Source organism: Salmo salar, chromosome ssa13 (genome assembly GCF_905237065.1).
Source record: "Salmo salar chromosome ssa13, Ssal_v3.1, whole genome shotgun sequence".
Taxonomy (NCBI): domain Eukaryota; kingdom Metazoa; phylum Chordata; class Actinopteri; order Salmoniformes; family Salmonidae; genus Salmo; species Salmo salar.
In genome coordinates, this window is record NC_059454.1 from 86,297,359 (window position 1) to 86,312,564 (window position 15,206).

The window sequence follows — 15,206 nt, forward strand, 5'->3', positions numbered from 1 at the left end:
CGTCCTTACCATTAAAACAAAACGATTCAAAACAACTTTTAAGAAACTACTATTAACACAGACCACCATAAGTAAAATAAGTTCTGCTACAAACTGTGAATACAAAAACTATTATATTGTTGAAGCCCTCAAAAACAAAGAGCACTATGTTAGGGGAATCATATGCATTTGTGGAAAGCAATATCTGTTTCCAAATCTCACAGTTGGTTGGGGCGATGTGTGTGCCGAGTTCCAAGGTGAGAGTGTTTGGTGGAATACCCTTTGTGTGATCTGTGCCTCTGATATCTAACATCTGTTCTTCTCCCCTTGTGCTACACAATCCCCATTCTGTACAGTAACCTCTCCGCCATTTTTGTGCAAGAATGAGCTAGGCATGTAGAACTGACACCCCCCCAACCGCATTATCCCAAGCCCTTGATTGTTTAGTGGAGTTAAATGAATGTTGTAGTTAACTTAGGAATGGTCATGGATCGAGTGTGCCAAACAATGCCGTTCTTGTGGCGCTCAACAATGACTCAGCCTACTCTGCCAATAAATATGAACTCAATGGTTTTCAGTCAACTGTATGTAACGGCTGTGACGAGAGATGGAAAAACACATGCATCCATTTTCTCATGCAACTTTATACAAAATGTCGGTAATGAAAATATAACCTTTCCGAACCACACACCAGTGGCTATTTTATATAATTTTCTATAGGACTACCACTAATGTACTACGCTTCTGAATGTGCCTTTCAAATATATCCAGAAACTTGAAATAACTGATCTCTGCTTCTCAGCTTCCTTTGTCTACATATGAGCGCCTTTGTAATGGTAACTGCTTTGGGGTCCAATCTAATGACACATGTTCAACAATCAGACAACATTAATTATTAGTTGCCCCTTAAGCATTTGGTATCTTTCATTGCATTGGAGAGCTCAGTATTTCATTTAGAGGGCTGTGAATCCATGAGTCAGTGCTAAGGAACTTTACATCCAGACTGTCAACAGATTCATAAAAGGTCCTGCACATACTAGTCGTCACATGAAAACAATTGTAACAGCTAGAAAATACATATGTTACTGCAAGAGATTTGGGTCATGCATTTGGGTGGAAAGCTCACTCCCCAGAGTAGCCCTGAGAAAACATGCTGTAAAACATTCCCCTGAATATTCCCTTTTCATGTATTGATTTAAATAAGTAACGAAAAGGGAAAGGCCACTTAGACTGACCTTATCAGTCAGCTACAGAGCACTCAGATAGGAGAATGTGGCCCACATGAGAATGGAGAAACATCGATGTTTTCATAGACATAAGATGAGGTAACAGTTCTCAAGTCTTCATCTCAAAATGTCTAATCTCTTGTGGACAGAAAACATACACACAAATGGACATGAACCTTCTTATGATGGGATAAAGGTTAGCCACTTTGGTCAGGGAGTTGGTCAATCATGGTTTTCCAGTTATGTGATAAGATATTATGTAAAATAATTAATTGTAATAATTTATCTGCACTGTATGTTTGTTAGCCAGACAGAGGAATGGTTCCATTTTTTTTTTAAATAAAATTTGCAATATGCAACTTTTTGGGCAACCTGACTAAAGTCATATAGAAATGTGAGTTATAGATCTGTCATTCTCATTGAAAGCAAGTCTAAGAAGCGGTGGATCTGTCCTATGTGCGCTATTTCTATGCTTCCTGTTCTTAAAGATGCACTATGTAGAAATAGCTCATCCATCTCCTGGTTGCTAAAATTCTTATAGTTCACCAAATTTCAGTTTATGTGACAAAACAAGCAAATATACTGTGGAGAATCATTGTATCATCTAAACCGCTGTAAAATATATTTTCCATAACCCAAAATATTGTATTTTCAGCTGTTTGAAGCTGGTGTACAAAACCGAAAGCAAAAGATGCAAAAACTAAACTTGAAAACAGGAAGCATAAAAATAGCGCATATGGAACTGATCTAACATTTGTAGACTTGCTTTCAATGAGAATGACATATATATATAATACGTCACATTTCTATGTACATTTTGTCAGCTCTCCCAAAAAATTACATATTGAAGCTTTAAGTTTAGTTTTTAGGTCTTTTACTTTTGGTTTTGTACACCAGCTGAAAATACAATATTTTGGGTTATGGAAAATATATTTCACAGCGGTTTAGATGGCACAATAATTCTCTACACTATACTTGCTTGTTTTGTCACATAAACTGAAATTAGGTAACTATTAGAATTTTTGCAACCAGGAAATGGCCGAGCGATTTCTGCATAGTGCACCTTTAACTGCCAATATTACATTCAAACAATAGTCCCAATCGGTATTAAATAGAATGCCCGCCTGTTGGGAAAACAACCTGTGGTTACCTAGGTTACCTCATTAGCTCACAGCAAAAACGTGACCCTTTTCAAACACAATTTTCTTGTTGTCTTCTTGTTTTAGTCAATTACAAAAGTACAACATGTCTAAAGATTACTTTTCAACATTGCCTGTTCTCACTACTTAGAAAAACATAATATTGTAGGGCTTCCCTCATGCCCCTATTCATGACGATGGTAGGAGCCGAGTGAGTTAGCTAGCTACCGACCAGAACATTAAGCTAGCCAAGCCCTACAACACAAACAAATTGACTATACAGCTAGAAATAGTGAGTGGCGTTATAAATGGACTATACTAAACAAGATACATGTCTTACCTGTGATGGAATGTTTTCCACAGACATAGTAACGTGTAGCCAGCCTACTTGGACACCGATTCCCCACATTTCCCACTCTACAAAGGCGAATAGCGTGAAGCCACAGGGCTCATCTCGCATGCTCTATTTTTTCCTACATAGGAGCATTGCGATCCATAGGTCGGGATTTTTGACCTGGTTACATGTACATTGAACAACACATCAACATTTCGGCATGTTTTGTTATTTCTGTATAACTAAAAACCTACAACGAAGTTCTCTCTTTTACAATGGGGGTGAATGGGAAGGAATGTTGTTTTCCCCAATTTGTGAGCGTGGTCGAGGGAATTCCTTCTTATGACGTGAATATTGACTCGGCGTATAATGGTTTTCATTTTCACCTTATTCTGGAACTTTGAAGGTTTATGACATAGCCCCTCTAGTAATTTCATAGGATCTCTATGACCGTAGATCTATAATGATACAACGGGATGCGTGAGATGAGCAGGATTAGTTCCAGGTTGGGTTTTTCTTCACTGGTTATTCGGACAAATCACAATTTAGCAGGTGTTATCATCATAATTCTATTTCGGAAAGGTTGGAGTCATTAAAACTCATTTTCAACCACTCCACAAATTTCTTCTAAACAAACTATACTTTTGGTAAGTCGGTTAGGACATCTACTTTGTGCATGACACAAGTACTTTTTCCAACAATTGTTGACAGACAGATTATTTCACTGTATCACAATTCCAGTGGGTCAGAAGTTTACATACACTAAGTTGATTGTGCCTTTAAACAGCTTGGAAAATTCCAGAAAATGATGTCATGGCTTTAGAAGCTTCTGATAGGCTAATTGACATAATTTGAGTCAATAGGTGTACATGTGGATGTATTTCAAGGCCTACCTTCAAACTCAATACCTCTTTGTGTAACAGTATAGCTTCTGTCCCTCTCCTCACCCCTACCTGTGCTCAAACCAGGGACCCTCTGCACACATCAACAACTGCCTCCCACGACACATCGTTACCCATCGCCCCACAATAGCCATGGCCCTTGTGTAACAGTGTAGGTTACGTCCCTCTCTTCGCCCCAACCTGGGCTCAAACCAGGGACCCTTGCACACATCAACAACTGCCACCCCACGAAGCATCGTTACCCATCGCGCCACAAAAGCCGCGGCACTTGCAACGCAAGGGGAAACCTTACTTCAAGTCTCAGAGCGAGTGACGTCACTGATTGAAACGCTATTAGCGCGCACCACCACTAACTAACTAGCCATTTCACATCGGTTACACTTGCAGAGCAAGGGGAACAACTACTTCAAGGTCTCAGAGCGAGTGAAGTCACGATTGACATACTATTAGCGCGCACCCCGCTAACCATTTCACATCAATTACACTCACCCCCCTTTTGACCTCCTCCTTTTCCGCAGCAACCAGTGATCCGGGTCAACAGCATCAATGTAACAGTTTAGTTTCCGTCCCTCTCCTCGCCCCTACCTGGGCTTGAACCAGGGACCCTCGGCACACATAAACAAGAGCTACCCTCGAAGCATCGTTACCCATCGCTCCACAAAAGCCACGGCCCTTGCAGAGCAAGGGGAAGAACTACTTCAAGGTCTCAGAGCAAGTGACATCTCTGATTGAAATGCTATTAGCGCGCAGCCCGCTAATTAGCTAGCCATTTCACATCGGTTACATTTGCTTGACATCATGGGAAAATCTAAAGAAATCAGCCAAGACCACAGAAAAAAATTATAGACCTCCACAAGTCTGGTTCTTCCTTGGGAGCAATTTCCAAATGCCTGAAGGTACCACGTTCATCTGTACAAACAACAGTATGCAAGTATAAACACCATGGGACCACGCAGCCGGCATACCGCTCAGGAAAGGGACGCATTCTGTCTCCTGGAGATGAACGTACCTTGGTGCGAAAAGTGCAAATCAATCCCAGAACAACAGCAAAGAACCTTGTGAAGATGCTGGAGGAAACAGGTACAAAAGTATCTATATCCACAGTAAAACGAGCCCTATATCGACAACCTGAAAGGCAGCTCAGCAAGGAAGAAGCCACTACTCCAAAACCGCCATAAAAAAAGCCAGCCAACGGTTTGCAACTGCACATGGGGACAAAGATCGTACTTTTTGGAGAAATGTCCTTTGGTCTGATGGAACAAAATAGAACTGTTTGGCCATAATGACCATCGTTATGTTTGGAGGAAAAGGGGGGAGGCTTGCAAGCCGAAGAACACCATCCCAACATGAAGCACGGGGGTGGCAGCATCATGTTGTGGGGGTGCTTTGCTGCAGGAGGGACTGGTGCACTTCACAAAATAGATGGCATCATGAGGTAGGAAAATTACGTGGATATATTGAAGCAACACCTCAAGACATCAGTCAGGAAGTTAAAGCTTGGTCGCAAATGGATCTTCCAAATGGACAATGACCCCAAGCATACTTCCAAAGTTGTGGCAAAATGGCTTAAGGACAACAAAGTCAAGGTATTGGAGTGGCCATCGCAAAGCCCTGACCTCAATCCTATAGAGAATTTGTGGGCAGAACTGAAAAAGCGTGTGCCAGCAGGAGGCCTACAAACCTGACTCAGTTACACCAGCTCTGTCAGGAGGAATGGGCCTAAATTCACCCAACATATTGTGGGAAGCTTGTGGAAGGCTACCCGAAACGTTTGACCAAAGTTAAACAATTTAAAGGCAATGCTACCAAATACTAATTGAGTGTATGTAAACTTCTGACCCACTGGGAATGTGATGAAAGAAATAAAAGCTGAAATAAATCATTCTCTGTACTATTATTCTGACATTTCACATTCTTAAAATAAAGTGGTGATCCTAACTGACCCAAGACAGGGAATTTGTACTAAATGTCAGGAATTGTGAAAAACGGAGTTTAAATGTATTTGGCTAAGGTGTATGTAAACTTCCGACTTCAAATGTATGTACCCAGAACTTAATCGAGTATCTAACCAATTACGCAAGACTTTAGTTCTGAGTTAACCAAGATAATAAAATGTCTAAAACTATGCCTTGTATATCTCACAATGGTATGTACGTACAATGACCTTCCTCGGGTGCTCAGTTGATCAGAATCAAGCCATTAATGGCTGAAAAAGGTAGACTCAGACAACTGTCTGGAATAGTAGCTCCACTACTTTCTAAAAGTGGAATATTAGAGTGCCTAATGACACAATGACTGCTTTTACGTTCCTTTCATTTTTGTGCTAAGCCGTCCTGAGGTGGCTCTAAATCTCTCCTCTTTGTGATGGGGTCTGGGTTTCTGTGAAACGTTATCAGAACCAGCATGAAGGGATGAGGGCAGGAAGAGAACAAAACCACTCCTGTGACACTTCTCAAAGGAATCTCTTTCTTGTGTAAACTACGGCTGAAACCTAGGGAGCAGGGGCATGGGTGGGTTTATTAAAGGCTGGAGGGTTGGCACAGCCTATTTAAACAGTGACAGAGTTAATCTCTAGACTGTCACTTTTAATCACAGGCGCATTGATCATGATGGCACAGTCAGGCAAAGCTTGAGCTACTCCACTTGGCTCTAATGTATTAAACACACAGGACACTCGATATCTTTTCCATTTATCATACGCTGCTGAATCTCCCGACCAAGCTATATCCGTAAATGTCTATATGTGACTTTGTGAGAATAATTAAAACACAAATCAAATGCAATGTTTTCTCCCATTTTACAACATCACGTCGAACTGTTGACATAACCATAGACCAGTCACTGAAGACAGATAGTCTCTCGTATTGGTCTTCACAGTGTGTGATTTCAGAGGTTTCACTCCCTAATTGATAACTTTAATAATACATTAACTGGATAGTTAAAACATTAACCTTTGGTGTCTCCTTTCTCTTTTTGACTTGTTTTTGACTGAGGATTTATTATGGGGTTAGTTAAATTACCTAGTTAGAGGGTCTGATTTCAAGATAGCGCACTGAGCACAGACGAAAATAATACTCCCTGGCTTTAAAAGGCAAAGATAATTTCTGAATCATTGACTACAGTATAATTATGGTATGAAGTGCACAATCAAATGGAATGATACTGCGTTCAAACTTTTTTCTTCTTAACAGCCAGTCTCCTGTTGTCCTATCATAACCTCCGTGAGGAGACCTTAACAATATTATGAAACTATTATTGTTAGTGTGTAAATGCAAGTTGTCTAAAAGCTTTCCATTGCCTATATTTCACATGCGCCAATGGTTAAAAACAGCAAATCTAGTCTCTTGAAGACATACAGTAGGACTAACTGGCCACCACCTGCTTGGCTCTATCTGACACATAACCCATAATCTTGGGAAATACAGGACAGGATTACATTGCTATTGTTCTCACAAGGGAGAGAGATGGCAGGGTGAATTTATGAGGTCTAGCAGTGATGGGTCTCAAAAGCAGAACAGCATCCTACATGTAGTACAGGGACTATCGTATGTATTCACCCCCCTTGGATTTATTCACATTTTATTGAGTTACAAAGTTACAAAATCAATGATCACATCTATACTGACCACATCTACAAAATATATAGACAAGCTGACATGGTACGTCTATGGAATAGACTGATAAATATGCCAGAACACAGAATCACAAAAAAAATCTGGACTGGGACCTTACTCATAACTATCCATGGGCTAGAGAATTATCTATTTATTGTGAAACTGAAATGGAGTTTCACCAAAAATATGGTAATTTCAGGAACATATTTCCATGTGGTGTTAACCAAATCAAGGACAAGCGTTTTCTGATCCAAAAGGAAAATTGGGCAGCTGATATTTGGTTTAAACCTAAACTTAGAACGTACACTCTCATCAAAGAGAACTACATCACTGAACCATATGTCCACCTGAACCTAACAAAAAGCCAAAGGTCAGTTAGCGCACAACTCAGATCCGGCACCCTCCCTCTGGTTATAAAGACGTGTAAATTTAACAGAGTGCCTGAAGATAATTTTTAGAACATGCCTACTGTGTGATCTTGAAGAAATCGAAAATCAATTTAGTGTTTTATAGCCCTCTGTATGACGATCTGAGACATGTTCTTTTTTTGTATATATAAAAAATGTGGCGATAACCCTGAAGTATTCTGCTTATGGGACGAGCAGAGGCTTGAATTTTGTTTCAGACAGGGCGTGTTTGAGATTGCTCAGATTGTTCACAATGCCTGGAGGAGAAGGAGAAATGCACTGTTTGTGTAGTGTGGCTAGATGGTAGCTGTACTGGCCATGATTATTGTATGCATATAATTTGTAAAATGTTATTTTGTTTTGAGTACAAGAAAAATGGTACTGTGTTTAGTAGTGTCTTGTAAGCCCATGTGGGCTGGGCACCAGTAGGTATATGACACTTAAATAAATCATATCAATCACTCAATCAACAATAACAAAAAAGATCTACACACAATACTATGTAATGGCAGTGGAAGATTAAGATTAATGAAAAATAAAACACTAACATATCTTGACTAGATAAGTATTCACCCCTGTGAGTCTTATTAGATAAGTCTATTAAAAATATTTTCCCATAATTGTTTTCAAAATTCTTCAAGTTCGGTCAAGGTGTTAGGGATCATGGCTAGACAGCCATTTTCAAGCCTTGCCATCGATTTTCAAGCAGATTAAAGTCATAACTGCAATTTGGACACTCAGGAACATTCACTGTCTTCCAGGTAAACAACTCCAGTGTAGATTTGACCATGTGTTGTAGATTATTGTCCTGCTGAAAAGTGAACTCCTCTCCCAGTGTCTGCTGTAAAGCAGATTAAAGCAGGTTTTCCTCTAGGATTTTGTCTGTGCTTAGCTCTAGCTTTTTATCCTGAAAACCTCCCCAGTCATTGCCGCTGTCAAGCATACCCATGCCATGATGCAGCCACCACCATGCTTGAAAATAAGGAGGCAGTTTCTCAGTGACGTCAGGTGTTGGATTCGCCCCAAACATAAGGCCAAAAAGTGTACTCCTTTGCAGTGTATTTCTGCAGTATTGCTTTAGTGCCTTGCTGCATACATATGCATGTTTTGGATTCTGTTTATTTTTATTCTTCTTTTTACTCTGTCATTTAGGTCATTATTGTGGAGTCACTGCAATGTTGTTGGTCCATCCTCAGTTTTCTCCCATCACAGCCATTGAACTCATTTCTAAAATAATAGCCTCATGGTGACATCCCTGAGCAGTTTTCTACCTGTCCTGCGGCTCAGTTCAGAAGGACGACTGTATCTTTGATGTGTCTGGTTGGTTTAATACATAATCCACAGCCCAGTTATTAACTTGACCATGCTTAAAGAGATACTCAATGTCTGATTTGTTGTTACCCATCTACTAATCACTGCCCTTCTTTATGAGGCTTTCAAAAAGTTTGGTCTTTGTAGTTGAATCTGTGCTTGAAACTCAATACTCGACTGAGGGATATTACAGATGCTGTATGTTTGGGAGACAGAATAAGGGGTAGTCATTAAAAAAATCATGTAAACCGCTATTATTTCACACAGAGTGAGTCCAAATAACTTATTATGTGATTTGTTACTCATTAATTAATTTAGGCTTGCCTAAACAAAGGGGGTAAATACTTACGCAATGACTACATTTTAGCTATTGAATTTGCATTCATTTGTAAAAATGTGTAGAATTCTTTTCACTTTGACATTATGGAGCATGTTGTGTAGATCAATGACAAAAAAAAGCCCAATTAAATCTATTTCAATCCCACTTTGTAATGCAACAAAATATGAAAAACATGTATGATAACCACTGTCAATCTAGGTGACAAACTACTATATTCTTTCTCAATGTTTGTGTGGGATATCAGTGAGCCCAACATGGAAATTGCTACAACACACTACATTTTAAGATGACAAATATGACATGAAGTATTTTTTCTACGGCTAGAACAAGATGCTCATATAACAAAATAAAGAAAGGTTTGTCATAATATATTTGATTGTACTTTGAACAAAATATTCTCCCTCTTTTTCATGGTAGATCTACAATATAGTAAATGCAGGTAAACCTATCTTAAGTTGCTAGTGAGCTCACTTCTCAGAGGAATTTAGAGAAATGTCCTTTGTTAATGAAAGACAGATTTTCAATTACCTACTCATTTCATTCCCTCCTGAGAAATTAGAAAGAAACAGGTTTGTTCAATATCAATAAATCCAATTACCAACTATATCCCCTTCTTTCTCTTAGGTAGAAAAAATTGTATTGGAAAATATTATCTATGCTTATCCATCCCTCTTGTAAAAAAGAAATAAAAAAATACTCCTACAGTAATATCACAGAAAAAAATACAAATCTACTGGTTGTAATAGTAAATATTTGTAAATATATGCCTGAAATTGAATTTGGAATACCTTTATCGATTGTGGATTTGAACATATAAATTAGAAGTCTGCAAGAAACAACTTTTCCAAAATGTTAACAATATCTTAAAATGTTGGCTTGTGATCAAAGAACAACTGCATTTATATGCATTAATCTTTGTATTGTGTCTAGTGTTTACACTCTTACGCATTCTGTGAAGTTCCCTGGTCTACCACAAGCTGTTCCTCATGTACCCAATCACTAGATCTGCTTTTCAATGCTGTACGAGTTTGATCTCTGTATCACAGTAGGCCTATCTACGTGTTAGAGTGTGACTTCATGTGATTACATGAATGGAGTGCTTTTCTTAAGTGTATAGCTGTAAAATTAGTGTGGGCTATCTACGCCAGTGGTCTGGTACTGGGGAGGAATCAGCAGACAGTGTATCTGAAGTGCGTATGACTCGATGTGGTGGGCCGGCTACATCATTTTAATAAGGGAAAATAATAAAGAGTGGAGAAGGGAATAGTAGCAACCCTAAAGCTTTCCTCACTCTGAACAAGTAACAGAAATACTGAGTGCCAAAATAAAAGTCCCAACATACAGTACGTCTCAGCTAAGTTTAGTGTTGATCCATCAATACTGGCTATGTGTCCTATTTGAAACTGTATGCAGACAATTTGAGTCAACATTGACAGAGACGTCAAGTATCGTATGGAGAAAAAATTGGAAATCACAGAATCTTAAATTATATTTAACATGTAATAAGAAGTGCTGTCGAACATGCACAACTAACAGACAAAAAATTGTATACCAGGGGCCTTTGCGTAAATGTGTCTTAAAAAAATTGGTGAGTCGATCTGCCTGGAATTACTGTGGAAAGCCCTGTAAGCTGCTTTACAGAGTGATTTGCCAGCGCTTGCATGGGGGTAGTGTTATTCCATATGTCCGAGTTAGACATCTATTGAGCCTATTTCTGGGCCATCACCTCGAGTCATAAAATCATTACAGTCAACAAGAACTCAAACAATGTTTATTTAGCGTCCCTGAAAAGACTTGCTTTGGCCTGTTTTGTTATAAGGCAATATTAAACACTTGAGACAATGTCTTCTTCGAAATACATTACTTATGTTGACATTTTGTGTGATCTATGATCATTTGAGAACTGAAGTTTGAGTTTACATCCACACTGAACACACAATGAAACTCATCCGAACTAATTTGTTTGACATACAATGTCTTGATACAAAATGGCTGCTACATTCCAATTCAAAACCCACAGGTGCAGTTGGAGCAAACTTAGTCTGCACCAATTCAGCAAAATAAACAAAATAAACGTGACTCAGCTCTGAATAAAATGAACAGTTTTAGTTTATACATTGGAAAGAAAATATATCTATTATGTTTTGAAGTTAGCTTCTCTGGAGGTGCAATCATCAATATTTTTTGTGTGAATTCAATTTATAACATATCAATTAACTTATTTTGATGCCTGTATGAACATCATCAAGTCTTCATGTCCTCATGGGCCAATAGATCTGTAATCAGCTTTTAAGTGGCTGGCTGCACTCTGGACGACCTAGCTACCAGCATTGTAGGCAAAGCAAAGCAATACCACTCGGTGGATAAGTAAACAAACATTAACTTACTTGAGAAAACAGCCACCAACTGTTGTAAAACAAAACAGCCCGTTTTTTAACAACTGCTCAATGGCAATTAAAGACTTGTCTCTGTCAGCACTTTTACGTTGTTCCGTGTCGTGACTTATTTTAAACTGTGCACTGTTGAGTGAACAAGGCCAGGACTAGGCCACTTCACTTGACTCCATCCATGGCTGGTGTTTAAATCCTGAATACCGATGCCCTCAGTTATTGCTTTCAAGAATAATAGAGATGTGTTCTCAATATTTCAGCTTTTTAAGTTAATTATAAAAAGGTGTGATTCACCTTATCAGCTTAATTGGATGCTTGGATAATATATATATATATATATATATATATATATTTGTAAATATATGCAAGATACATCACTCTCTGCTACCTTGTGGTACCACTTAAATTTGTTCCCTTATATTACTTTAATCTTTACTGATTGAAGAGATTTTGCCCAAGGGTTATATATATACACACACACACACATACATATATATATATATATATATATATATATATATATATATATATATATATATATATATAAACCCTTGGGAGAAATCTCTTCAATCAGTAAAGATTAAAGTAATATAAGGGAACAAATTTAAGTGGTACCACAAGGTAGCAGAGAGTGATGTATCTTGCATATATTTAAAAAATAAATAAATAATTATATTATCCAAGCATCCAATTAAGCTGATATTGTTATTGTTATTTTATACACTATAACATTATTAAAGACAGACAGGCCTCAACTGCCAGAAACTACCTATAGAATCTATTGGAGACTCGGTTTTGCAGGATTAGAAATTATTCCAGGAATAACTTGGATTGAAATACATATGAAACATATAGATGTTTGATATGTCTTCATCTAGGTCAAATAACAAAATACCACAAAAGGCTTATATATTGTAAAAATCCCTGTTACGCTCTGAGGACTGAAGTATGTTGAGTGGGGATGTTATATTAGGCAATGTATCTATCCTCAAAGCCAGAAAGATATGGATTAAACTTGGAAAACACATTTATAAATGTGTCAATCCATCCAGAGGAGAGCACCTGAAAACACACACACACACACACACACACACACACACACACACACACACACACTCACACACACACACCAGGAGCAGTTGCTGCCGCTCACTTGATTATAGAGACCACTCTTCTGCAGTAGAGATGTAGGCTTCCCTAACAGTAAATGATGGGGCCTGAATGATTCTAGGTGAATTTGGCACCTCATAAATGTTGGTTGGAAGTTGAATAATGACATTATTGAATCCTATCTAAATAACGAACATAGCTTGAATGAAATACATTTACCATAACATCAAGAAATCCATGAATGACTCACTAGGCAGAACTGAACTATGCTTATTATTGATGGTTTAAAATACGGCCTTTATGATGTATAGGCTATCAAACCATGTCTGGCTTTCCCCATGATTCCACTTCATATTGTTTTACAGTAGGCCTATGCTTTTCCATTCAACACGGTGTGAGGCATCAGAGCCAGCACATTACAGAGCCCTGAATGTCATTCAGCGCAAATAGTAGTTGGAAACATGTCCAGGCGCCTATGCATATGTGTTGACCATTAGCATCTTTACACATGCTAATAGAATAGCATGAGCGCTGTGTTGTATTCAATGCATGGTAATACAGATATAGGCTATATGTCTAATATATCCTAGATTTGCACATTGAACACTTACTTGGGGTTTTGTGAGTTCCAAACCACCGATTCCAACGTTTTGGCCACGGGCAACAGCGACCTGCACAAGACTGTCAAAAACCAAAGGTAGTACTTCCAATTGGAACCCGAGCCTGCCATTTCCACGTTTATTCAGTCAGGCAAATTAATCAACGGCGCGATGAAATCATAAAACAAAAATGGATACAGTGTAAAGCTTGCACAATTCTAGATCCCATTCGCTAGTGTCGCATGTAGATCATGCGTAAAATCACGTTTAAAATGACAAATGATAACCATCACTGAATAGATATCATGAAATCCTGTTTCCTCTGTTCCGTGCAGGCTATGCAAGCAGAACAAGAGTATATTGCAGGTAAAACAATGTTCTGGATTCTTTATCTCATCACCTTACCAGTGTCGAATAGATTTGTAAGGTATGCGTACGTTTAAACTCCTTGATATAACAAGTTTCAAAATGTCACTGGTCAGAAAATAATGTTGAGTCGGTTAACAAGTGGAGTCTTCGCCCGCGAACCCCGTGCGCTGGAGTGCGTTTTACAGTTGTTGATGCACATTTAACAATCCGATACTGTAAATGTGACCCCTTTGTCCTTGCTTCAGGGAAGATCTCTGGCACGTCTGTTTTCTTATACTCTTCTTTGTATGGTGAACCCGTTGTCTATAGATAAGTCAATTTCATTGTATCGTCTATAATAACGCTCTAACAGAAAACATTTTGCGTATCTCCAAAATAGCCTACTCCATATGTGTAGTAGCAGACTCCAAAACACTCGCGATAAAATGCGCAAAATCCTTATTTCAGGTGGAAGTTAATCTCCCGTGCATTGAAATTCCAATCCACTTGAGATGTTACAGTCTGCCTGTATATTGAAGACACCAACTCATGTTCGAAGTCCGTTCTGAACTGCTTCATCCAAAGTGCATGAATCACGACATTGATAGGCTACGGGTGAATAATCCAGTTTAGAATCTATAAAAAAAAAGAAAACAGCTGGGAAATAAAGTGAAATCTTGTGCCTATTTAACTTGAACTCGCAATGAGTTTTTCCAGTGATAGTTCCAGCGTACAGTGCACACTCCAAACTGGCATACGATACTCCTTCGCACACACTGCTGCGTACGTAAAGCAACGCTTTGATAGCCCTGACCTCCCAACCAATCAAGGCAGCTTGGCGGAGTCCTCTCATTATTCAGTTGTTCATCATTCCCTTGACCGAAGGGACTCGGCATAGTACAGTCTGGGCCTTTTACAGTCAATACATGGCAATTAAGAGATACTTATCATTTTCAACATATGTGCGGACTATTTTGTATAAATATGCGTTGATTAGACATGGTGAATATGTTGGCCTGCACCGGGAATGTCTCCACAATCAACAGAGGTAATACATTTTGCCTTTATAAGGTTTAATATAGCAGCGTATGATACATTTATTATAGGATGTTGCTCACTACATGGACTACTTATAAGGTGTTTGATATAGTCAAAAACATATATTTTTGATGAGTCTCACATTAATTAAAAATGGTAGTCTGTGACTCTTGTAGGTCTAATATGGCTCGTATTACTATTGACAATGTTGCCCTCTATCGGAATGGGTGGAAACGTTGTGGGAAAACAGAAAGCATTATCACGAGTGGATCTTGCTGCATTATTCTTATTTTATTATTTTCTATTCTAGGCTATTATCTTCTATCCTAAAACGTTTCTCTGCCAGTAATATATGTGATGCATTTGAAGTCAAATGATGTATATTATCAAAGTTATGTCAGCCCATTGCAAAGCCGTTATTGGTCAGGCTTGCTCTTACAAATCAAAAATCAAATGTTATTAGTCACAA

At 38.5% G+C, this 15,206-nt stretch overlaps 1 protein-coding gene across 2 annotated transcripts in view; it reads right to left on the reverse strand.

The window, feature by feature from the left end:
• Window positions 1–14,477, reverse strand: part of LOC106567780 (ephrin-B1) — a 77,345-nt gene extending 62,868 nt beyond the window's left edge. The window contains exon 1 of one of the 2 annotated variants that reach the window (XM_014137507.2): window positions 13,364–14,477. In XM_014137507.2, coding sequence (XP_013992982.1) covers window positions 13,364–13,482 — 119 coding nt within the window. In that variant the 5' untranslated portion in view covers window positions 13,483–14,477. Of the gene's footprint in view, window positions 1–2,684; window positions 2,816–13,363 lie in introns of those variants that run through there. The other variant, XM_014137508.2, reaches the window with a different exon arrangement.
• Between the last annotated feature and the right edge of the window lie 729 nt (window positions 14,478–15,206).